The 26,266-nt window shown below is 42.6% G+C and overlaps 2 protein-coding genes across 9 annotated transcripts in view; one reads left to right on the top strand and one right to left on the bottom strand.

Annotated features, from left to right (window-relative positions):
• The window catches only part of LOC137865941 (acyl-CoA-binding domain-containing protein 5A-like), a 7,944-nt gene extending 4,662 nt beyond the window's left edge, over positions 1-3,282 (bottom strand). For 3 of the 5 annotated variants that reach the window (XM_068701534.1, XM_068701536.1, XM_068701538.1), the window contains exons 1-4: positions 1,876-1,996; positions 1,489-1,610; positions 983-1,106; positions 506-578 (exon numbers count right to left, since the gene is read on the bottom strand). In XM_068701534.1, the coding sequence (XP_068557635.1) occupies positions 506-578; positions 983-1,106; positions 1,489-1,570 (279 nt within the window). In that variant the 5' untranslated portion in view covers positions 1,571-1,610; positions 1,876-1,996. Of the gene's footprint in view, positions 1-505; positions 626-982; positions 1,107-1,488; positions 1,611-1,875; positions 1,997-3,087 lie in introns of those variants that run through there. The other 2 variants (XM_068701535.1, XM_068701537.1) reach the window with 2 other exon arrangements.
• Positions 2,757-26,266, top strand: LOC137865942 (abl interactor 1-like). 4 transcript variants are annotated; one of them, XM_068701539.1, is made up of 11 exons: positions 2,757-3,046; positions 7,722-7,889; positions 12,076-12,252; positions 16,109-16,123; positions 16,712-16,815; positions 17,128-17,268; positions 18,780-18,880; positions 19,572-19,787; positions 21,361-21,450; positions 23,939-24,124; positions 24,244-26,266. In XM_068701539.1, the coding sequence occupies exons 1-11, from the start codon at positions 2,930-2,932 to the stop codon at positions 24,417-24,419; spliced, it is 1,491 nt and encodes a 496-aa protein (XP_068557640.1). In that variant the 5' UTR covers positions 2,757-2,929; the 3' UTR covers positions 24,420-26,266. The 4 variants fall into 4 exon arrangements, with proteins under 4 accessions (XP_068557640.1, XP_068557641.1, XP_068557642.1 ...); XM_068701540.1 differs by lacking the exon at positions 16,109-16,123; XM_068701541.1 differs by lacking the exon at positions 21,361-21,450.

The following is a 26,266-nucleotide window of genomic DNA, read 5'->3' as shown; positions in this document are numbered from 1 at the left end:
TAATAAAATGTGTAAAAGCAGTCTGCTGTTATTCAAAAGCATCTGTCATTGTTCAACAAATTGTTCAAATACATGAAGTGAGTCATTTTTATATTAACAAGAGCAGCTGCTCTGTGAGGCTGTACTTAACATCAACATGCCAACATGCTCACAATAACAACGTTAACATGCTGATGTTCAGCAAGAATATTGTTTACCAAACACTACATACACTATTATACAAAGAGTTGTTGGATTAACCAACTCTGGCTTTAAAATAATCATATAAAAATAATGTGCTTCATACTCAAACAAAGATTCAGGAATCAGTAATCTGTTCAAATAGTTTGTATTAAGAGGATGTTTTATATATATATTATACATATAGATATATTTACTGTTTGTTAGGCACACATACTTTTCTTACCGAGCAAAAACATCACTGTGAGGAGAGATGTGTACTCCACGTTTATTAACTTTTTATTATTACGCATACTGCCTTTCCTCAGCTTTAGTTTAGACTCACCAGCTGGATGTCCTCAACATAATTCCTCATGGCTTCCTCCTTTGTCATATTTCCCAAAGAGCTCCACGCATCCCTGGTAACACAAAGTCTAAGTTCAACACCCTGAGAGGAACGTGAACACTGTTAAAAAAAGAGGAAGTTACAGACATAATGCAGAAATCTCACCAATCTTAATCTATTCTGTATTACTGCACGATTATCCATATTGCAGTATTGTGCGTAATATCTGGGTATTACATTATTAAAATAAGGAATGGATTAGGAACAAAAGGTACAGCAGACATATGCAGTGACTGTGCCTTTGACATGGGCTCTGAATGGACAGGGAGCGAGACTCTGATAGGAATATTAGTGAGTTAGTTTGTGTGAAGCATGCAAACGCACCAGCTGTCTGTCTCCTGTGTTGCCATTTGCAACAAGTCTGAATTTAGTCGTGGAATAAAACGATCACGTGTGCATTGAGACAACATTTTATACCATTTAGCTTTTCCACTAGTGTCCCAGAAGCCGTTAGGTCTTGGGATGTTGCAGGTCCCCAAGGTGGCCTGCTTGTAGTAACTATAGAACATCAGCATCATGTCATCAGATGGCTGGAAAGGACCTGAGAAATGAAGGAAGCAAAATATACATATTATATATATGTATATATATATATATATATATATATATATATATATATATATATATATATATATATATATATATACACACATATATATATATACATATAACATATATATTACATGTGAGCTACAGGAGTTGTTAGACTTCAGATATGACTGATTGAGATAATCAGCTCTCATCCTTATAGCAGCTTTATCAATAGAGCGGCAGCCAAGAGTTACAGCTCTTAAACGCTCTGCATGTAGGTCGATCACCTGGAGTGTTTACGCACAAACGAGGCACGGACTTCACCGTATTGCACATAACGCTAACTGAACACCAGTGAATTCACTTTCTGACTAAGATAGAGCAGCAATCACCTTCTTCAGGCAAACTCCGGATCACTTTAACTGCAGCCACAAATTTCGCCTCCAGGCTGTGTATGTCCTCCTCCTGCGCCATGCTGAATCCCAACAAGGATGAAGTGGAGCAGTCCTCACGTCTTCAACAACGATATGAAGCAATTAATGGGGAAAAAAAAAAAAAAATCAAATCAGTTCAGAGTGTGTTTAGCGAAGGACACTTCAACACAATTTGGTCATCGCTGCAGCTGGTTGCCACTTGTCTTATCTAAGGAGGCAGACTGTTCCCTCTTTAATCTAGGATATTCTAGGAGAAATGTGGTTTATTAAATAAGACATTGTCGGTTTAGCACCGATAGATTACATTATTTAATTCTCCTTACGGCTGAATTGTTGGAAACTCACCACAAAGTTCATATTCGCCGGTGCAATAATTATTTCATTAGCCCGGTGTTTGTCAGCAATATGCAGTAGAAAGCCAATTTCGACTCCGGTCAAGGATGAGCCAAACAGTCAACGTCTGGTTACTAAGTATGTCTGGGAAATGTCGTTTTTGTGGAACAAGCTTCGCAGAGTAGCGGATCAAAACGTAACGTTTAACTACTTCAAGCCCCACAAACCCCTCTCAGCCGGGCTTTAAACCGCGGTGATGTGTGGGAAATGTAGTGTTATGAGGTTATTAAACCGCACTGAGGAGCACAGGACTTGTGTAAAGTCTACAGTAGGCCTATGTCGTTCAAACTCAATTGTGGTTTTTTTTTTCTGTTACTACCATTACCAATAATAGGTTAAGGCTATATATTAAATATATGTTTGGAAAGTGTAATGACTGTGTAGGTGACAAATGTGATGATAATGTTAATGTTAGTTATTGCTGTATTATAGACTTCACCTTGCTTGTCGTTTGTTGCTTTTTTTAATAAAAATAATCTGACTTTATGATGTGTGTATTTTTGTGGGTTTTTTTGTTGAAATTTTCTTTTTTTAATTTAATATGAGTTATTTACCATAAAATACATTCGTAATATTATACGTGTTATTTTATGATAATGCTAATTAATTATTTTATAAAACTACTAGAAAACCAAATAGTTTATTAAGTGAATCATTGCTGTTATCATTTTAACTTAATTCTTTACTGATAGACTTGTACGTCATCACAGTGAAATCTGATTGGTCCACTGCTCTTCTCCCTCGGCCTCTCAGCCAATCACGGGCCACCGTTTATAACGTAGCTGCCATTTGTCACGGGGCTATTGTTGAACCGGAGGCTCGCGGCCCCACAATGCCAGGCGGGGGAGCCCCTCTCTCAGCTACACACCACAGCATCACCGCCTCGCCTCACTGACACACACACACACACACACACACACACACACACACCCACACCCACACACACACACACACACACAAAAAGAGAAAAGGACAGAGAGGAGAGAGAAATGCAAAGGGATGTAAGATGGCAGAGCTACAAATGCTATTAGAGGAGGAAATCCCTGCCGGTAAAAGAGCTCTTGTAGAAAGCTACCAGAACCTGTCCAAGGTTGCGGAATACTGTGAAAACAATTATGTTCAGGTAAGAGACGTTTAACGGCCATTACATTCGGTGAATTTTACCAGCGATCTCCGTCGAGTCTGCGGTGCTTGTATAGTAACGTTAGAAGTGTAGTGAAAACCACAGGGACAGGAAACGTTGGTCGGAACGAAAGGGATCCTCAAAACCGCTAGCTGCACGTAGTGGCCTTCTTCTTCTTCTTCTCCTCCTGGTGTAATGATTCAGTCAGGCATGGCTGTAATTCGGTATTTTCTCGCGGTTTACCGGAGCTGTGGTCTCATTTGAAGGCTACTCGACGTGTTGGAAGCTGCTGGGGGGGCTTACAGAGGGTGTGTCGTTGTTATGACCGAGTGGTTTAGTCACTGACTGCATTCTCTGATAGTAACCTGTGACACAATATATTATATGTATATATACATACATGTAGACGTTAGCGTTAATTATCCTTGTTTCACATGACTTGAACCCCCCCTCAAAAGGCGTCACACGTTTGGGCCACATAACAGCGTTATAAACGACTTAAATTCATAAAAAAGCCATTTTACTCGTGTAAAAAAAATACATCTGACATTAGCAGAGCTGTAAGTTCTTCCTAATATTCTGTAGACGTTATTAACGTACGTTTAGTCACTTTAAACTCAGTGTAAACTGTAGCATATTGAGTAAAGCCTCTACTATAGAGATGTAGTCATTAACACGGGAGCCAAGCGTCTCTCAACTGTTAGCTTGCTTATTAGTGGATATATCATTATGTGGGTCAAGTCCTTAAAGACGTGGGGAAAAAACACAAGTCATTGAGGACTCGAGATGTGTAGATACGCTACTGCTGAAAGTGCTGATGAACATGGCTGCAGAGCATGTCTCCCTGGATCATTTGCTTGTAGTCAAATGCATGGTGCAGGTTAATGATAGGTGTGTCTGCTGCTTTTTTTTTTTTTGCATATACAGACTGAATGTTAAATCAGTGTCAGTCAGGAAATAAGTCAGAAGCAGTGGCTCCCAAACTGGGGACAAACCTGTAGGGACCATACATTACATTACAGTCATAGCAACTTACAATTGAGTATCTATACAGCTATGGGAGCAATTTTGGGGTTAAAGTGTCTTGCTCAAGGACACATTGACATGAGACTAGTAGAGGCAGGAGCCGGGGATCGAACCTCCGATCCTCTGATTGAAAGGCAGCCCTGCTCTCCACTTAGCTACGGTTACCCCATACGAGTTTGACTTATTATTCTATTCTTTTAATTGGAAGTTGTTGGATGGTCTCCCTCAGACACAATCACAGTGATCCGACGTGTGTTGAATATTAAAACAATTATAGGGATTTCTAGCCTGAAGAGTTCCTCATCACCCTGCTGCTTTTGCCACAGTGAGAATGTATTCATTTAATGTGTGGGTGAGAGAGTGTGAGCTCACATCGCAGAAGACCCCGTCACTATAGGTTCAATGATCCGGTGTGAACAGCGGCTCACGCCAGAACAGTCGCTGTGCTCCGGCTCGGCGAAATCTGGACCGTGTTTGCTGAGAAAAGCCCACAGTTTTGCCGTGATAACGCGTCGGATTCTCTTTCCCTTGCTTTGCCATCAGAAATGTAGGGTACACTACACATGCACAGCTCTGTGGTAATTAAGAGTGCGCTCGCCTTCAACATCATTACGCAGAAAGATACCTGAGAATTTGGACATTAAGCTCAAAGGTTGTGTTATTATCACAAGTCATTTAAGGTCTCACAGGTACAGTTTGAATGAATTGGGGATGTCATGCTTCTGTTGGACAAAAGTGGCTGACATATTGATTTATGCATGTTCACTTATGGATGTTTTACATTTCAAATGATGATTTCGCCCGACTACATCTTGTCAGGAACACCAGGTTGACCCTTTTCTTCATAAACCCGACGGTTTATTGACGCTTCTCATCCCCCTCCTCTGCTGATTTTTCAGAGGTCTGTACTGTAGCTTCAATATCTAGCCTGGAATATGAAGATGCATGTACGCCGCAAGTGAGTTCTTCTGGGACATTAAAATCATTATCTACAATCCTGCATCTGAATCCACTTGACAAAACACAACGGGGGAATTAGCAGTAAGCTGCGCAGGTCATTATAGCGAACGCTCCGGCTGTGAGCAGTAATATTAGACGTGCAATGTGTTTCTGTGATACGCCTCTAAATTTAACATTTTACAAATGCAGTTTACGCGTTCACAGTATCAACCAGAATAGCATCATTTCTCAAAAATACCACACTGCCAGTGATGCACCCTGATGTGTAAATACACTCTTATTCTGGAAGAGTTTTATTCTTAGATGAGATTTTTCTTTTTTTTTCTTTTTTTTTGGGCAATTGGCCAATGAAAAGCTGTCACCTACAAAATGATTGCTGATGAAAGCAGAACTCCGCTTTGTTGGTACCTTTGTATACTAAAATAGCAACTCCCTTGGATGATATCTGTGGTAACATTGATAAAGTGCTGGTTTTTTGGATGTGTAAACGGGTCAGTCGAACAGTTACTTTCTCCATTTTCGAAGGTATCCGTTTCAGTTTTTGTTTCCGTGAAGAGAAATCGTTTTTTTTTCCTCTCCACAAGCACATGTGTGAGGAAAGATGGAAACTCATTCTGCTTAATATTTCCCTGATGTCGACCCGGTTAAAATCCCCCCCCACCCCCTGTCAGCTCACATGAGACCCTTCTGACTCACTGCTGTTTCATTCATGACTCATGAGCTTCATGATATTCCAGTATCAGCCTGGTGTGTTCAGTATGATATGGCCATGCTGTGCACTATGCATTGTTAAGGTTGGGTCTGGTGCTTAATAACCAAAAAGAAATTCCAAGTGGAGCCCTTTACAAAAAGTACCTTTTGTAGGCTTAATATGGAAACATAATATCTCAAAGCAGGAGAAAGTGAGTGAGATAGAGAGAAAGAGAGAATCATAATGAATAATGTGTATAAGAAAGATGTAGGCAATTATTACAAAGGGTTTTCTATTCTGGATGTTTTCAGACTTTTAACAAACAGATTTGGATTCCGTTGGTAGTTTTAAGCTCTCGTTTAAATCCCCGCTCACGTTTTCTTCTTCCGTCTCCTTCTCATGCGAGCGTTGCACTTTGTTAAAGATAACAGTGGGTGGCTAATGTTATCTGTTATTATTTTTTTTGTATTTCATTTTTTTACGGGGCTCATGAGAATAGTAAATTGAGAGGTGTTTTAGTAGTCTGCGCGTGTCCTCGGAAACACAAAGTCAGCGTTTTCCTAAGCTCAGGTATGAGGACCTGTTCCGGTCTCTGTGATAACGCTGAGTAAGCCGGTATTGTTTCCTCTTCAGAGATCTGCAGAGATCAGCTGACCTGTTAGTACCACCAGACATCTGCAACAGAGATTGGTACTGCAGGTGTGAAGCGGTGGGGGGGGGTGTTACATGTTACATGGTGTCATGGTGCAGGTTATTAGAACCATTATTACTGCTTTTGGTGACAGCTGGTAAATCAAAGCCAATGTCTTTGAGTCGCTGCATTCATGGGATTCTAGATTAGAGCTTTTAGAGTAAGAAATAATCATAGTGAGTGATCAGCTCAGGCATACAGCCAGAGATCAAACGCGATGTTTTTAAAGCAATAATTTGAGACCGGTTTGAAAGGCACACTTGTTCACTTTAGAGCTAGATGAGAGCTTGATAACCACTCTCTCTCTCATATATGTGTTTATATCTGTAAGTGTGAAACCAGAGCCACGAGATGATTTGCTCAGCTTAGCATTACAGATAGGGAACAGGTAGAATGATTCAACACATAACTTCCTGTGAAACCACAACTTGTTGCATTTCCGTTTTGTGCAATATGTTCTTACGTAGGCTTATTTCTTATTTTATTTTTTTTAGAGAGAGAGTCACGCTAGCTTATTTTCCCCCCTACTTCCAGTTTTTATGCTACGCTACGCTTATTGTTTTCTGGCCTCTAGCAACATACTTAATGCAGAGGTATGAGAGTAATAAGCCTATTTCCTAAAATATAAACATAATAAGTAGCAAGTCATGCACTGAAGTACTGAAATTGTTGTTGTTTTTTTTTGGCTTTTGGTGAAACAAATTAGTTTAGCATGTGGTAGTCATTTTATACACTAATTGAGGAATTTATTAATGAAAAAAAGTCATTCAAAGGGATCAGTTATATTGACAGTAATTGCTTGTTGTAATCCTGCTTCCAGTTTTCCCGCAAAAGACTGGCAGTCCACCGTTGGACTGGTTTCTCTGTGTGGCTGCATTTCCCCCCCCCGTTTCGTTTCCAAACTATAAATATGTCCATTCAGTCCCTTCCCTATTTAAAGGCATCCGCAAACAGATGGTTTGCGCAGCCGGGTGGATATTTGGGATCCCAGGAAACGTCTTGGCATTCCTGCTCCCTTGGCTCAACTCCCACTATGCACCTGTCCCCATGTTGTCCATCTAGGTTATTCGAAAAAATGATTGTTGTCCAAATTCCAGGCTGCTTTGCGTCCACAAAGTCATTCCCTCTGAGAATTATGAACTCTTGTTTCACTTCCCCTCAGGTCTTAACAGGGCTTTTTTTTTTTTGGAGCTTACGCACCTTACTTCTCTCTGCCAACTACTCTATTTTCTTCTGCCCACACACATCCTTCCACTGACGTGTGTTTTCTCTTCATCCTTTTTCCTTCTTTTTCCTCTTTCTGCCAGGCTCAAGACAAGAAGAAGGCCCTGGAGGAGACCAAGGCCTACACCACCCAGTCTCTGGCCAGCGTGGCCTACCAGATCAACGCCTTAGCTAACAATGTGCTGCAGCTGCTGGACATCCAGGCCTCGCAACTGCGACGCATGGAGTCCTCCATCAACCACATCTCCCAGGTCAGGTACACACCACAGTGCTGGAAGGATGCATACATTACATTTATGTGAACGCATAATGAGCAGGGTGATTATTTACCTATCTTTTGTCAGACAGGAGCCTATAATTACACTTCAGTGAATCTACATTTCCACACGAGACACGTCACACTCAGCCACCGTCTTCTCACCTCAAACAGAAGAACAATTATTTATTTACAAATTATATCCATCCCGCTCCGTGATGAGGGATATTGGTGGATCAAGGTGTGGGTTTTTTTTGAGGATTGTCTTCTGAAGATTAAACCTATTGTAGTACAATAAAGTACAAACCTGCTGGTATTATCCTGTGTCATCATGACGGGGGACACAGTCACACTATATAAAGACGGACAGACATAGCGGGGCCATGGATCACACTGGAGCTGCCAAACCTCCACAGCCCCTCTTCAGTCCCTCTTGCTCCATCAGCATTTCCCCCCCTTCACCCGGCCACCCTGCCTGTCAGCCAGTGAATGTCCCCCCCGTCCCCCCCGTGTGCTTCATTAAGTCTGTCGGGGATGAAGTGAAATCCTGACGCCAGCCTCTCTCGCCCGGTTAGCATGTCCAGCTTCCGCTTTACTCCACAGGCTGCGGGATGGAGTACAGTTGGGCGACGTCTAATGAAGAACGACGAAAGTCTTTTTTTTTTTTTTTTTTTCATTCTTTGAGATGCTTGGCGGATATTTCTGCCTCGGATACAATGGCTCTACGGGGACTTGTAACCACAGCACCACAGTACAGACACGCTTAAGCCAGTTCATAGTCACTTAACTATAGTTGGTACTGAGTCAACCGAGGGAGAGACTCACATCAGCCCCAGTCTATCCAGCCTTCTTTTTTCACAGCAGTCATTGCTCCATGTGTTATTTACCAGTGAAGCCAATATGCAACACTAGAGCTGCAGAACGGGTAAAGCTAACCGGATACAGCTATCATTAAAGTTATTTATTTGCACCTGTGCTTTTCGTAAAAAAGGTACATAAAAAGGTACTATCATATCGAGATTCATGTCCTTAAAAGTGTCTGTCCCAATGGAGACGTCTCTCACAGGTAGAGGAAAGTTAATTCACTCTAAGCTGCATCTCATACAGGTACGTCCCCAGGGCTTTGATTCGTTATTCTAGTGGCGATGCTTCCAAGAAATTACATTTTTTAATCTTGCTTGGTTGTGCCAGGTGTTTATTTTTTTGTGCTTCCCAAATTTCTGTGCTGAAAGAGTTAACGTGGGATTAGAAAGTAAAAGGTAGCCCGAGTGCTGCTGCCAAATCCCAAAATCCCATCTCTGTAGGATTTAAAGGCTGCAGAGGAGGCCGTCGCAACGTTCTAACCAGAAATGCCACGAAATGCAAAACTACAGCAGGTTTAAAAAAAAAAAAAAAAAAAAAGAAGCAGAGCGGCTACCCAAAAGCAGCGCGAGGGATTGTGTCGCGATACGAAACACAAGTCTCTTCACTCCTCGTTCCCCATGTTCTTGAGTCTTGCTGATTTGTTGTTTGTGTTTCTGATTCATCTGATCCTTGTTTCTCTGAAGTCGCTCATCACTCAATCACCCACTTCAACTGGCCAAATCCTATCAAGTGCAGGATGTACCTAGAATTATATCTGAGGGTAAATTAAAAAAAAAAAAAAAAGGATATTGACACTGATGCAGGCGCTTGTGAGGTTTCATTCATAACTCCAGAATATTCTGTCTTCTGTCGAACTGGCTGAATTTGTAAACGTGTTACTGAGCCATGCGTGAGATCATTGATGCATGAAATCACCCGACACGCCTTGTAGTTTCAATACAGGCTGCATCGTATTTTCCTCAAGCCAATAACAAGAGTAATATACTCAAATGTACAAGTTGTTTCAACTGCACTGCAGAGACCAATCATTTGCTAAAGTAGAGATTTATTTTGCTGAAACTACGATATATAGAGAGCCAGTAGTGGTGAAGTTCCTGCGGTGCCATCTGCTCACAGAAACACACTGCAGTGGTTGAGCAGACGGCCAGATGTTTATCGGAGTAAAGATATTACAAAAAGAAAATTAGATTGAGAGAGCACAGAGGTCTGTCATCAGTGATTAGGTAACAGTTGCTATGTTTCATAAAGACGACCTAACACTGTGTTCAGTAATGTGGAGAGGAAATGCTGAAATAACGCTGATTGAGTCCAATCACCAGCTGCAGATGTGCGCCGTGCTGAGCTGCACTGCTGCTTCAACTGTTCCTCGTCGTCGAGAGTAACTCTGGATGCTACTTTAACGTTATTACAGTACAGACACAAGATGGGTTGTGACAGTTTAGTAAAAGTAAATGTAGAAACTGAAAAAAAAAATTCTCAGCATCTGTCCCATCCCTGCTTTACTTTTCTTCTTCCATTTCTTTTTGATCATGACAACCCACCAAAATCAGTTGCTAGTTTCACGTTACAGTATTTTATCTCTGTGCCTTCCGGAGTTTAGTTCTTGCTGTCTCTAATCTGCTCTCCACCTCTACTCGCCTATAACTGCCAGGAAATAGGCGGGTCTCTCTTTTTTTTTTTTTTCTTACTTCCCAGCCGAAGCTGGGGCGTGTCGCCTCAGTTTCCTCTCCTAAAAAAAAGAGCCTAGCATGTTGTCTATATATATATATATATATATATATATATATATATATATATATATATATATATATATATATATATATATATGTATATCTCGTATGCAGCACACAGACTTCGTGTCAGAGAGAGAGAGAGTTCAGCACAGCAGAGAGAGAGAGAGAGAGAGAGAGAGAGAGAGAGAGAGAGAGAGAGAGAGAGAGAGCGACGGGTCAACTTCACGACACCTATCAGACTTTCAATCTCTCAGTTGGATTCTTCATCTCCCCAGAGAGAGGTGATGGCTGATTGATGAGTGACCTTGTTGCTGTTTGGGACTCTCTCTCACACACACACACACACACACACACACACACACACACACACACAATAACCAAACATCTACTTCCAAAACATGCGCTCACACATACCTCCTATATCTCCTTGACAATCTAGTCTGCTCAGCTAGGTCCACTATGATGAACAACATTCATGTATTCACGTGTGTCCTTTATAACACTCGTCAGCGCTCTTCTCCCAAGACCTCATATTCCTGAGATAAAGCCGTCCGTCCTTCCCCACGCTTCCTTTAGCTTCCCCCTCCCCTCCTTTTAATCCCTCAATCATTCAAGTTCCATCTATCATTCATAAATTGAAGAGCCCGTCTTAAGGCGCCCGTCCCGCTGTGAACGCGTGCTGCGAGCGATAAGGGCCGTAATCGCGGAAGAAATGGAGGTCGCCGGTAATTTCCCGTTGGTCCCGGTGCGAGAGGTTAGAGGGGAGCTTCGTCAGACGGGCCCCAGGGTGTCGGGCCAACGCAGCATAGTAGGTCAGGAGGAGTTCAGAGGATAGACGGAGAGTGTGTGTGTGTCCAAGCAGTGGGAGGTCGGAGGATTCAAAAACCACAAAGGAATAAACTCGCTGGATTTCTAAACTATTACTTTGATAATCTTTCTTACACACACACATTTTAATTTAGTTTCTCTCTGTTGATAACCGATGTCACACAGCGGTGGACTCAATCAAGGTATGAAATAACAAAGTGAAGCAGGTAGCAGCAATTGTTCCTGAAAAATTCTCATATAAAACACTCAAGTATTCACTGGGTCTAAAAAAATAGTAAATATAAATACACAAATTATATATATTTTAGGAATGAATATGCTAAAATAAAAAGATGGGAGCGGTTCCTGTCAGGTGTTCTTATTTCAAACGGGGACATGTTCTTCCTGTCTTAGTTATTTTAGGACGGTGTTCGGAAATATATAAAAAGAAATATATTTTTACAATAAAATCTCACCAGGGAAGTGAGGAGATTCTGCCCCCTGAGCTCCTGGGAGGCTTTTAATGTGAAACAGATGGAGGAAGTATTGGGTTTGCATTAAAAGCAAATAAGTGCTACAAGCACAGGGAGGCCTTTTAGTGAAATATGATCAAATCTCTCTACAAAACATATAAATCACATATTCCTGTTACCGTAACCTGTCTAAAACACGCGCAATACGTTTGTATCATTTCGAGCATTTGCAACATAAAGAGCGAACCCTTAACGTCTGTTGTAGCCCACCACTCATGTTCTCCTTCGTTTCTCCCTCCTGCAGACGGTGGATATCCACAAGGAGAAGGTGGCGCGTCGAGAGATCGGCATCCTGACCACCAATAAGAACACCGCGCGCACGCACAAGATCATCGCGCCCGGAAACATGGAGCGGCCGGTGCGCTACATCCGAAAGCCCATCGACTACACGCTGCTGGATGACGTGGGACACGGCGTCAAAGTAAGACAGATGTCGGTCATCTTGTCAAAAAATACATTCCTCATATCAGACTAATTTACTCGCATTAAGAGGACCCTAGTTTCTGTACGCTGGTTTTTCAAAAAGCACTATTCTTGCTTCACCACAACCAGTGTTGCAGCTAAATCCCCGAGTCATTACTTTGATGTAGCGTCCTGATTTCTAGTGATAATCAATTTCGCTAGACAGGAAAAGCACATACTTAGTCGAGTTCACGCTTTCCACTTTCATGTGAACAAGCCGACTGTCTCTCCTCCACTCGCACTGCAAGCCGATCGATACGCTGGCCTTTCAGTTAATTAAGTCCAGACACACCTAGAAATGTATCAGACTCTCACCCCAGAATGATGTGTGGAAGCGGGGAGCTGACGGTGGCTGAGAAGGAAATCTGTGTTTGTCAGAGGTTTCGTTCGTGCCCATTAACAACGTCCTAAACTGGAAAGTTAATGAGAATGTGTGGAAGCAGCCACGGTGTGAGTAGAAGAGACGCATTGGCCAAGTGCTGCACACCATCACATCCTCTATTGAACTGTGGGAAAATATTCTTTCAGCCCTCTTCCGGCTCGTTCTTCAATTTTTTTTATTCTCCCTCCCCGTGATCCATCTACCCGTCGCCCCTCTTCTTCTCCTCTTTTATGTAATGTTCTGTGTGTTTGTGCTTGTGTGTGTGTGTGTGTGTGTGTGTGTGTGTGTGTGTGTGTGTGTGAGTTTGTACACACACACACACACACACACACAGTTATGGGCATTGATTGCTGGTGTCCCACATTTCCGCAGCTTGTTTGAGTTCATCCCTCTCTCCCTCTGTCTGTCTCTGTTGAGATAGTGGCTGTCCGCTGATTTTTCAAACATCCGCTGATTCCAATTCAAAGAGCCACAGTGTTTCCTCCTGCGGGAGCTGGCTCACGCTGACACAGATTTGGCATTGGCCCGCTATGCAAATGAAGCATCATTCATGGATGTTGCGGATGATGGATCTCTGCAGAAATCGGTGCAGATGCTGGAACACGTGCTTTCCCCCTTTTCAGTTATACCCGTGTAGAGAAATAAACTGTTTATGCTGCCGGCAATAAAACTACATTGCCCAGACATGTGTGGAGTGACTCGTTTTAGGAGTCCACATTTGAGGAGGACCTTTTTGATGTAATCAAGTTTAGTTATTTTAAAGAGGTTTAGATAAACAATTTTTATGCTGGAAGAAAAAGATGAAAGACTCCCTGGCTAGTTCATTTCTCTCTCTCTCTCTCTCTCTCTCTGTCTCTCTCTTTCTCTTGCTGTCTCTCTCTCTCTCTCTCTCTTGCTGTCTCTCTCTCTCTTGTTGTCTCTCTCTCGCTGTCTCTCTCTCTCTCTCTCTCTCTCTCTCGCTGTCTCGCTCTCTCTCTCTTGCTGTCTCTCTGTTTCTCTCTTTCTCTTGCTGTCTCTCTCTCTCTCTCTCTCTCTCTCTCTCTCTTGTTGTCTCTCTCTTGCTGTCTCTCTCTCTCTTGCTGTCTCTCTCTCTTGCTGTCTCTCTCTCTCTTGTTGTCTCTCTCTCACTGTCTCTCTCGCTCTCTCTCTCGCTGTCTCGCTCTCTCTCTCTTGCTGTCTCTCTGTTTCTCTCTTTCTCTTGCTGTCTCTCTCTCTCTCTTGCTGTCTCTCTCTCTCTTGTTGTCTCTCTCTCGCTGTCTCTCTCTCTCTTGCTGTCTCTCTCTCTCTCTCTCTTGCTGTCTCTCTCTCTCTCTCTGTCTTTCTTGCAGTCTCTCTCTCTCTCTCTCTCTCTCTCGCTGTCTCTCTCTCTCTCTCTCTCTCTCGCTCTCTCTTGCTGTCTCTCTCTCTCGCTGTCTCTCTCTCTCTCTCTCTCTCTTGCTGTCTCTCTCTCTCTCTCTTGCTGTCTCTCTCTCTCTCTTTCTCTTTCTTGCAGTCTCTCTCTCTCTCGCTGTCTCTCTCTCTCTCTCTCGCTGTCTCTCTCTCTCTCTCTCTTGCTGTCTCTCTCGCTCTCTCTCCTTCTTGCTGTCTCTCTCTCTCTCTCTCTCTCTCTCTCTCTCTTGCTGTCTTTCTCTTGCTCTCTCTCTGTCTCTCTCTCTCTCTCTCTCTCTCTCTCTATGTTTGTGAATAATTCAGAGGGATTGATATCATTTCACACTCACTACTGCATCAGACAGACAGATAGATAGGAATGTAAAGTATTCTGAGAAGTATATGAATGCATGTGTATGGGTATGTTTGTCAGTGTATTTGTTAATGGTGAGTTCATACTCCTTGGGGGAAGTTGCAGCTTATTATGACTCCATCGTTGCAGCCCGTTTCCTCCTCGTAGTGGTGGATTTAAGCCGTGATCGTCGCCCCTCCCTCTGATTTTCATCCACATAACTAGAGGAAGTCGCCCATGGATAGATGGGAAGTCCGACTTGAGCGTGGAAAACCCCGCTCACTCGTTAACGGATGACTGTGCTCACCCCTCCGCCTTCACAGCCTTTACTGGCACTACTGGCAGTTACCAGGGCGACATCGTTTTCAACCACACTACGGTTCGAACATCTCACGGATGTTATTTATGACTTCGCTTTACTGCCCGGGTTTCTTCTTCTTCTTGCAACACTTAAAATGTCAGGTAGCTCCGGCACCGCTCATTAGTTCTAGTGTGTCCAGAGATTCTCATTGTGATTACGGTCCATAACACAAGTCTAAACACTGAGACACACTCACATACACACCAACAGGGTTGGTGAGTAATTTCACTGTGTCATTTCCTGCTCTTTTTTTGTCAGTACAAAAGAAAGTTATTTCTTCCTCTTCCTCTAAAACCTAAATTGGGTTATGTGGTGTAGGTTTCTAGCAGGCAGGTGACAGACTTTATAGAGCAATAATTCTGATGCTGATGATTAAAAGATAATGTGCCAGATATTGTGACTCGTGATGAGTTAAGGATGTGATTAGTGCTGAAACAGTTCGTTGATTATTCAATTACCAACACATTTAATTATTATTTACAATAACAAATTAATCATTTAGGTTATTTGTCAAATAATAAATTGTAATAATGGATTTTTCAGGTTTTGGGCTGTTGGTTGGACAAAACAAGCAAGTTGAAGATTTCATTTTGGGATCAGGGAAATAAGCAAGCATTGACTTATTTTCTGACATTTTGTAAACTAAACAGATTAAACAATAATTAAAAAAAACATCACCAGCTTCAGCCCCAAATGTGATAGAACCTGTTAATGTTGCATTAAATAACATTAGATTACATCATTAAGACAATGGCAATTTGGCTTGTATTGACATTAGAAATGTATAATTCAGTATTATTAAATCACCAGAGGGAATTAATACTGTCTAAAAATAATTAACACTGATTGCTGTAATTCATCTTTGCCCAGTGTGTTGACGTTGGTAGCTTGAAAAGCTGCTATATTTCCCCAAGCTTTTCACACACACACACACACACACACACACACACACACACACACACACACACACACACACACACATATGCACACATTCACACATACTGGCAACTGACACAAACATCACACATTAGAAAGGAAGAGACCCTCGACTCAAACACAGATTTTCAGCCCCTCATCTTTTCACTATGTTGTCATTTGACCAGCTGGTCAATTCAAACCGTCTCGTGATTCATTAGATTCTCCTCCTACTCATTTTCTCTACCGTCTTATTCTATTATTCATGAATCCTAAATGTTATATACTGTTTATACATATGTACAGTATTAATTACGAATACATGGGGTTCCTGCGTACTGCTTAAATATCACACTTACTTTCACTAAACTCACTTTAAGCACTAACCGATGAGCATGTCTTGTTTTCTGTCTTCCTTCTTGCCTGCTTGCTCTCAGTGGCTTAAGGCCAAGGTAAGAGATGGACGTCTTTCTCTTATTTTTCTTTCATTTGTCAAAACATTTACATGAATTTTAGATTTTGATGATCTGGATTTAAGTTTTCACTGAGCAAAAATGATTCTATGAAAAAGCAGTTTTATTACGATGCTACAGAGCAGCATCAGTACACCGACTGTATATTGTGTTTCCTGTTTAACCAGTTGTCATTAATTAACTTAATTTACCTTTTTCAGCTTAACTATTGTGAATATAAACCGGGTTGAAATTCTACCATGAATATACTTTAGCTTCAATATCTATATGTGTGTTACAGTAAATGCAGAAACATGGTAACAGGAGATATGAAACATTATATTTAATATTTACAGTAACTACCCTTAACACATATTCCTAAACTATGTCTTTAAATTGACAAAAAATCCATTGCACCAGTGTTTCTCCAACAAATGATGCTTGGTTGAAATTTAGGATGAGATGCTCATTTGAACAAAATGCAAGTTTGTCTTAATTCTTATTGGTTTCAGTGACTCCTCCTGGAAACACTGGTGTCATCTCAGATTATACAAAAAATAATGTTTTAACTTCTCTTTGCTCCTCTAGCAACACGGGAACAATGCGGCAGGAAGGGGAGGGACACTTTCCAGGACCACCCCACCCTCACAGAAACCCCCAAGCCCCCCCATGGCTGGTCGTGGTACCCTGGGGTAAGAACACACCGCTGTGGTAGTAGTTTTAAAAATACTTTTAAAATGTATTCTGTGTATATGTATCCTTGCACAAACAGAAAGAAACACGTTTACAGTATAGGCACTCTGGACCATTGCACCATTATACCTTCTCTATGTTAATACTGTCAGTTTGAGACCTTTCCTACATTACACAGTGGTTGTCATAAACACCAGGACCACCTGATGTTCCGTAAACAATGTCTGTAAAAGCCCAAAGTAGCTCCTCTCACTTCATGAAAACACTGAGGAGTGACTGTGTCCACTTCGGCTGTGTTTATCTGCACCCAGGCGTAACACTCCCTACAAGACCCTGGAGCCGGTGAAGCCTCCAGTGGTGCCCAATGACTACATGACGAGCCCGGCCCGACTGGGCAACCAGCACAGCCCCGCACGCACAGCCTCGCTCAACCAGAGGCCCAGGACACACAGGTAACCCCAGGAGTGAATGCGTTGCTGCAAAAGCTGTAAACCACATCAGTGCGAGTCCAATTTGGTCATGCGCTACAATTCATATTATACTAGAATTCAGCAAATGTGTGAGGATCAAGCCAATAGCATGCAAGGTGAAATACAGACAGCTCTAATATTGGTGTTTAAGTATAAAATGATGGGTAATAAATTAAAATAAACTATTTGTTTGTTTGTTTGCCCTTTTCATACACACATTTTCACCTTGTCATAGTAGTAAAATCACAGGTGTTACCGATAATCCAACGTCTCTGTTCTACTCAAGTGACCCGGTATGACAGTGAGTCAGCGTGCACAAAAGGCCTCTTTCACGGCAGCCATTTTGACTTGTCGTAGCAGGGTAAACACAGGTGCAAATGATACAAAAATAATGACGGTCCCATTGTATTCAGTGTGAGCCAGCATACGCCATACCAGGGCGTAACAGGGCCATAATTAACCCTATTAATTACACCTTGGTTAACCCTGCTATGACAGCTTGATGTAATTCAGCCATCATTTATTTCATTATTTATAACCGTGCGTTTCCTACTGTGGTATGTCAACATGTCTGTGTTTTGGACAAAGGCTTTTGACTTTAGGCTCTACACACCAGACTTTATTTCACTCCCACAGGTGCTTTAGATAGACGCTAATTAGACCTCTCCTCAGCTTAATTGATGGAAATCCAAAGTTAATCCTGAGAGGACGTGTAATCAATGGGAAGTGAAAACACCCGTGTATCTTTTGCTCTTCAACTGCTCAGTTTATTGTAACTTTATATTCTTAGCTTGTTTTTTCTTGGTTTTACTTTGACCGTCCTAGTCATTGTTTTCAGTACAGATCCATGTGGCTGGAGCACCAATACGTCCATCCATCCATGATACCCATTTATCCACATCCACACAGTGTCAGTGCACCAGTGTGCTGGTGGAAGACTTCATTTCTAATTATAATATTGTCTGTTTTAATATCAGCAGCTAACTAAAGCTATTACTCTTCAAACCTTTTTTCATCCAGTGGTCCGAATATAGCAGTGTTCAGCATGGCATTCAACTTGTATCTCTGTTTCTTGCTCACGATAACTACACTAGTATTTCAAATTCAGAGCAGCGACAATTTATACAACATTGCAGCATCAAAAGGCAAAGTGTAATTATTTATTTAGCCTGAGCTTTGCAGATTTGATCATGGTTCTTTATGCCTCCCAAACAAGCCTTGGCTGTCGTCTTGTTTTTTTTTTCTTACACTGTGTAACTGCAAAATGTGACTGTGTGCTCCCGAAATCTGTGCCCAGTATTCATGTGCGAAAGTGCCAGACGGCACAGTCACAGAACTGTGAATACGTTGCCACGGCGACGCTGATATTGTTACGACAGAATGACATGTGGGAGAGTAATGATGGGATGTCAAAACTCTGTCACGTAATTAAGTTTGTCACACGCACGTCCTCTCATGATCGCCATGAAGACTCTTTCTAACTCCGTCTGCAGTGGCAGCAGTGGTGGTAGTGGCGGCAGGGAGAACAGCGGAGGCAGCGGAGGCGGTATTCCACTGGCTGTTCCCACCCCCTCCCCTCCCAGCATGGGCCAAGGTGAGTCTCAGCAGCCGTACCCTTACTGCTCATCACAGACGTCCACAGTGAGGACTCACTGCTGCTTACAGTGATATTGTATTTGTAGGCTCTGTTTGTCCTCTTTGGCTCTCATTGGTCTGTTCTTGTCCTCACTCGATCGTTATCACACACACACACACACACACACACACTCAGATGGACATGTGTCAGGACATACAGAAGGGTATGTAAGATAATATTATGAACAATACAAAAAAATGTCATACAAAATTAAAGTTACATTCATGTAATCTCACTTAATATGGGAAACATGTATGTAAATCAGAGACAAATAATCAGCATTTAGCTTTATTCAGGCCTTAACTTAGTGTTTCAGCTTGTGTAAATAACCTGAGGAAACATTGCAGGTACACAGGTATCGTCCATTATCAGGTTTTTAATTTTTTTCTTAAACATACATTAAATATACAATGAAGAAAGTACTTTTCAGACAAATCTTTGCATCTCACAGGAAGCAATGGAAGATAATTAGGACAAGGGGGCAAGAATGTGGTATTAAAGTGGTTAAGAACAAGATAAGTGTTTTGCTCAAAAAAAGGTTTTTATTGTTCAGTTTTTTCTGTTTCTGTTTATTTATTTATTTAAAGTAAGTTAACTGAATTTAGATTTGACCACTTCACACTCGTGTCTTCCCTCTCCTGTCCTGCAGCGGTGACATCCTCGGCCTCGGTGCCCCAGGGCCCCGGCTTGGGTCCCATACCCATGTCCCAGTTCGGCACCATCTCCCGCCAGATCTCCCGTCACAACTCCTCCACCACCTCCTCGGCCTCCATGGTGTCGGCCACCGGCACCTACCGCCGGGCACCCTCCGTCTCTTCCCAGCAGCCCCACATCAACGGTGGTCCTGCCTACCCACAGAACTCAGGTAACTCAGGTTCAATAAACAAAAACAAATAGAATAGACTTATCTGACATGATGAAACTCACACATACAGAATGTATAAAGAAGAGAGGACGCTTGTATTTTACTGTCCGTTCTTGGCAGTACTGCGTTTTGACTCCACAATCTATAATTATGTGAAACTGCTAAAAAAAAGCGATCCTCTGGGTCTAAAAGATATGCTTGGGCTAGCCCTTCCAGAGGCTAATGAAAATGAATGATGAACCATAATTACTGGAGTCAGGGTATGTTGAAACCTCCCCACCTCACCACTGCTGTGCAGAGAGTTTCATTACCATTTGTAATTGAGTTATGACTTTATCATTTTAGTCAGCTGGAGAAGGCTTCTTGTTCACGAGAGACAGGCAGGCGGGCGGGAGGCATTTTAGGGCAGCATACACATAAATAGCTGCCAGACAAGGGGAAACCCAGGACATATGCATATTTTCTGTCAGAAGATATAATTTATTTTGGCAGGCATCACTCCGAGCCGTTCTCGTCTAATGGCTTCTCTCCCTCAAAGGACAAGCGTCTTCCTTGGCTCAGATGGAGGAGGCTGTTTGTCTTGTCTGGGAGGAGGAGAGAGACAATGATGCAGAGCTGCATCAACCAGGGTCTGTAACTGGGTCAGCATACGATCTCCGTAATGTCTACTCATTGAAATTTAATTCAAGTGAAATATACATTTTGGATCTCTGCTGGATGTAATGGAAGCAGTAAAAAAAAGGCTAGTTAGAGCACGAGGGAGTTCATTGATCTCTCGGGGGGCGTAGCTGTGGATGGATGTGGCTCTGCGGTGGGAACAGGGTGGAATAATAAGACATTACTGCCCAGTGAGTTTACACGCGCCTTTCCATTACATGTGATTTATGAGTCAGACCTGGCGTGCGCTCGTGTGACATCATGTCTTCATCAGTGAGGAAAGCTCTGTTTGTCTGTTTGTTTATCTCCTCTTTAAAAAAAAAAGAAATTGCAGCAAAAAGCCTCATTCTAGAGGCAGAAGGTGGAGAATGTATGGAAGCTAGGCTGTTCAGTAAAAGGGTGGACTGAATGTAGCACTTGATCACTCTAATTTAGCATTTAAGAAGACACACACACACATGCCTTGTTATTCCCACCACAGCTCCTGAGCTGCCACCTTGCCACTGTCATGTTTTTAGGTCTGTGTGGTGCTTTGCAGCTCTTTCGCTGTAGCAGAAACACATTGCCAGCTACAGCCTTGATGTGAATCGGATGCTGATGAGGTAGATTTCCAGACCGAGATGAGACGAATGCCTCCTTAGCCTAGCTTGAAAAACGCAGCACGCAAAAGAACAATGATTGGAAAAATGTGTAAATGAGTTGCTCAGCAATGCTTTCTGCACTGTTTCGCTCACTCACAGGCTTTTTGTGTTTTCTGAAACGCACCTCTCTTTCTCCATTCTGTGTTTGGACTTTATCTCCTCTGTTTTGTCTGTTCGCTCGTCCCTTGACATTGTCTGTCTCCCTGTCCACCTCCTCCGTCTCCCCCTCTGTCTCTCTGCTGCTTTGTCTGCCTCTCTGGGTGTTGCTGCTCCAGTGTCTGTGGCTCCTCCGCCTCCTCCTCCAATGGTCCAGCTGACCCCACAGATCCCTCTGACCGGCTTTGTTGCCAGAATGCAGGAGAGCAGTAAGTAGAAAGTCCATTTTAAAAACATGCACATGCACTGAGTTAAGCGGATACACATGTATGAGTTCAATTAAACCCATTATATGTCACACACACACACACACACTCACTTGTGCACATACAGGTGCGTTTCCAAAAATCTTAAAAAAGATGACTCTTCACATTCACATCCACTTACAATGTATTGAATGACCCACATTACAAATCTATTAACGACCTAAATTTACTCAAATCACAATTTTCACTGAATGTCCATGACGTGAGAATAGAATGCAGATCTGTTGAATCTGTCTCCATACAGATTTTAAGTGATATTGGTCATATTTCAGGTCTCCATTAACATATATAGAGAGACGCCTTTTCATCACATCTTTTATCAACGCTCTGAAGCGGCCTCAACATCCACACGCAGCCTCACTTTTACACTCTTCTCTGTGGCTCGCTACACTCGGCACACCTTCCCTTGCACTGTATCTGGGGTCGGGGGGGGGGGGGGGGGCACACGGCCCTTCGGCTGACTGTCTGTTGCCATGGTGATGGATCACGGGCAGCGTGCGTCCCGCTCCTCCTGTCCACCGAGTGGAGAAAATGTGACCTGATGCCGTGTCCTGATTCACCGTCCGCCTGTGTGGAGAAATGCAGCGGCGTGTAACGATCCGACTGTCTGTGTTTCGTCTGCAGACTGCCCGCCTGCTACACTGCTGTCATATGAGGCACACCGTCAGACAAAGACTGGATTATTTACATACTGATGGTCTTAAACCGGTAAAGGATTGTGAGCCTATATCCATGAAGCTTTTCTTTTCCTTTTTATTCTTCTAAGCAGACAGGAAGTGAAGCGTGTCACATCTCCCACCAGAAACAAGGGATTCATGTGTAAATAAAAGAAGCAGGGGCTCGTTAGTATGACCAGCGATAGCCACCTCTCTGACCGAACAGACAACGAGGGTCTCAGTAATGTCTTAACAAGTGATGCACCGTGAGAAAATATCAAAACAATAAGCCAAGAAATGCTGATCTCACTTGAAACATGTGCTTTTTAAGTTGTAATTTACTGTTGATACAGTTTTTTCTGGGTAATAGTTAGTCAGATATAGTCCCCGCCAACTACATAGCATGCTTAGAATGCTTAGTATGCTGTGTTTACACAGACCTGGACATAAACAATGCGATTACAGCTTTTGTTTTATTGTGAAGCGTTTTCAGCTCTTAATGCTTCAAAAGATTAAAAGTCAGTTGTTAGACCGCTGGAGGAAAAAGGTATGTAAGCAGTTCTCGAGTGATTTATTGCAGTTTGTTTAATTCAAGAGCCGCCTTATGAATTAGTTAGACAAGGAGGTTCAGTTTTTCTTTCATCTCTGGACATGAATGTGTTTAAAAGACTGTAGCAGCAGCGGAAGAGTGTCAGGACCGAGTCGAGCTTTTCTCACGCTTAATAAGTCGTGAGATTTATTAATAAGTCGTGAGATTTATTAATACGTTGTGTGATTTATTAAGCCAGTAAGAGTGGATGACGGGTCCTTTTCTGCTGAACCTTTAGCCTTCAGACACAGAAGCACACCGACTCAAGGAAGGAAATATTCAGGCTGCATGCTTCTAATGCCACTGCTCATTTCTCAGGGGGAAAACTAAAATACACATCCTACAAGTTTGTGAATGAAGAGGAGGCCATCGTAAAAATGAATAGGAGAGGCTTTAAAACAAATCTGAAACATCCTTTTTAGGCACAATAAGTAAAACAACATACCGTGCTGAAAAAACGTAGTAGATAGCCTTTGAAAATGTAACATTCAGAACTTCATGTTAGGAAATAGAATGTACAAGAAAATATAACTCAACTAGTGATTACCTCAGTATTTCAATTATTTCCACAGTATCTGAATAGTGGAAGTAATAGTACTGGTAGTAGTAGTAGTAGTAGTACTGGTAGTAGTAGTAGTAGTAGTGGTAGTAGTAGTAGTAGTAGTAGTAGTAGTAGTAGTACTGGTACTCGTAGTAGTTGAAGCTAGAGGATGACTTAGTAAAGAGCAGAAATGACCCAAAGCTGCCCTCTAGTGAACATTTAATGCATAAGTCTCCACAGTAACCGGGTTCATAATGGTTTCTGTTGGTCTACATGATGGTTGTCAATATGGAAAAATTAATTTAACAATATGTAAGTTTAAAGTCTATAAAATAGCTCTTACAGTCCCTTCGTCCGTCTTCACAGTGACATTTTTTATTGCAAAAAATAGTTATAGAATCAAATACTTGGATGTACCCAGAATACATCCAAGCAAAATAAAAATGAAAATAGAATAAAATAAAAGAGGGTGTCAAAAAACGTTAGCTCTGGAATGGAAATTGAAGGCAGACTCTGCTGCAGGAGACCCGTTTTGAAATCGGCAGCAGCGACGGATGAGATCAGGAGAGCAAACGCGTTCTCGTTTTCCTCTCGCTTACTTTCTCTCATGATTGTTCTCCTCCTCCACTGTCCGTCCTCCTTCAGTAACAGACAGCCCCGCCCCGCCTCCTCCGCCTCCCCCAGAGGACATGGGTGTGTTTGAGGAGCGCTCTCCCCCTCCTCCGCCCCCACCTGTGGACTACGAGGAAGAGGAAGCCGCGGTGGTCCATTACAGCGACCCCTACGCTGACGGAGACCCCCACTGGGCCCCCAAGGTCTACTTAGAGAAAGGTTAGTGGCAGCTTTACACGTTTCCTCTGCAAAACTAACTTCAACTTAATCATCGTTTGCATTATAACGATAACTTTTGTTTATTTGTTTATTGTTTATCCCCCCCCCCCCCCCCCCAGTTGTGGCCATCTATGACTACAGCAAGGACAAGGAGGACGAGCTGTCCTTCATGGAAGGAGCCATCATCTACATCATCAAGAAGAACGATGACGGCTGGTATGAAGGTGTCGCTAACGGCGTCACCGGACTCTTCCCAGGAAACTACGTGGAGTCGATCATGCATTATGCTGACTAAACTAAACAAAAACACACACACACACACACACACACACACACACACACACACACACACACACACACACACACACAATGGCACTGCGAGTTTTGAGCGGCGGTAAAACCACGAGGATGTACAGATGTTTTGCAGCCTGCAGTTCATACAGCTCCCGTTTTTTGAATGAAGTGCCATGGTGGATTTTTTTCAAATGCTTTTCTTTTTTTTGGGGGGGGGGGGGGCTTGTGCTTGCACGGTTTTGTCATGCTCCCCAACAAAAAAAACACACAAAAAATGTGTCGCACAAAGACGGAGGGTGCTGAAGCTTTGGACTGAGGTCTGTTAGTTTACTCTGCGGACGAAAGGGAGGAGATAAAGATGAAGGTCTTTCTGCCACCGCTGTAGGTCGGTAGCACTTCTCAAACTTCAAACAATGCCAAGTCAATCTAGATTTAGTGGTTTAGTGTTTATGCAACCAGTATTTCCAGTACGCAGTAGATCCAGACAGTGAAGTATCGGTAGGATTTCGTGAGGCAGGTGTAGCGTCCTTTAGACGAAATGCTGCGCAGACGCTCCTACCCCCTTTATTTGCACTGTAGACCAGCAGACCGGCCGTTCCCTCCTTTCAAATACATCCATCATACCTTACAACAAAAAAAACAACAACAACAACAACTACCCGAAAAGGACAAACAAACATCAACAAGTGCATTAGGACACGACTGAATGTTTGATGCCGTCGATGTCCAAATCACGAGATGTTTACGAGGGAACAACAGCAACCTCGAGTTGTGTATTTACTATGCTCTGTGTGTGTGTGTGTGTGTGGGGGGGGGGGCTGCTGTCAACAAAAGGGTGAACTGAGTGTATAGAATGCATCACAAAAACAAAACAAAAAAAGACGACCGATTCTTCTTTCTGTTCTCTTGTATATAAACTGTAACGTGAGAAGCTGCCAGTAACAGTACATTTTGTCGGTTAGTGTGTTTCACCTGTGAGTTTTCCATCCGCGTCAGTGGAGGCGATGCCGAGATTTGGATGTTTTCAATTGAATTGTTTTATTTTTCACTTGAACATTCATTTTAGTCGTCACTCACAGTGCCATGTTTGACTTCATCGGGGCAACGTGGCCGTGTATAAACATGTATTTTTCTACGTTCAGGCACCGCTCTTATCGTTGTTGTATCACTCATGTCGCGTGACGCTGTCCAGCTACTGTAGCAGAGATCGCTTCACGAGGAGAAGCAGAGGAAGGACCGACCCGCGTGTTTCCATGTTGTTTTTTTCCATCGTGTTGGAAATAGCTGCACTGATTAGTTATCGACAACTGCGATGACGTCACCATTTCCTTTCATTTCTTCGATTTTTATTTTTTTTTTTGACTCGAGAGTTGCGTATCCAGAAGTGTCACCTTTACGCTCGTCCGTTGTTTCAGTGGTGTGGTGCTTTTACATTGGTGCTCAACGACCAGAATCGCCGACCCAAACGACCTCAAACCAAGACTGCTCTAAAAACTGTAGAAGTGGAACAAAGGGGGGCTTCGTTTTCCGGGAGGATGAGCATTTATCAGATTTGATTGTAATCGTCTTCAGTCACTTCTGCATTTCTTTTAGTGAATGTAGGCGACCCAGCAGTGATGTGCTAGAGCTAGATTCTGTCTGCTACTTACAGTACGTTTTATGTCGATCTACACGCAGATAGTAGAAGTCTGTGCTACATATGAATGATCTGCTGACTGCAGTGAAGGAATGAATCCCGAGGTCTTAAAAACAGTGCCGATATGAAGACTTCTCTTCTGATTTCTACTGCTTTTTATTTGCAAAATAAGATGCCTGCTCTTTAAAAGTGATTGTTGGTTCAAGTAAAAA

Source organism: Cebidichthys violaceus, unplaced genomic scaffold (assembly GCF_023349555.1).
Source record: "Cebidichthys violaceus isolate CVI_PGR_0920_01 unplaced genomic scaffold, fCebVio1.0.p SCAF_8, whole genome shotgun sequence".
Lineage (NCBI taxonomy): Eukaryota > Metazoa > Chordata > Actinopteri > Perciformes > Stichaeidae > Cebidichthys > Cebidichthys violaceus.
This window is presented reverse-complemented; position numbering and strand designations above follow the sequence as displayed.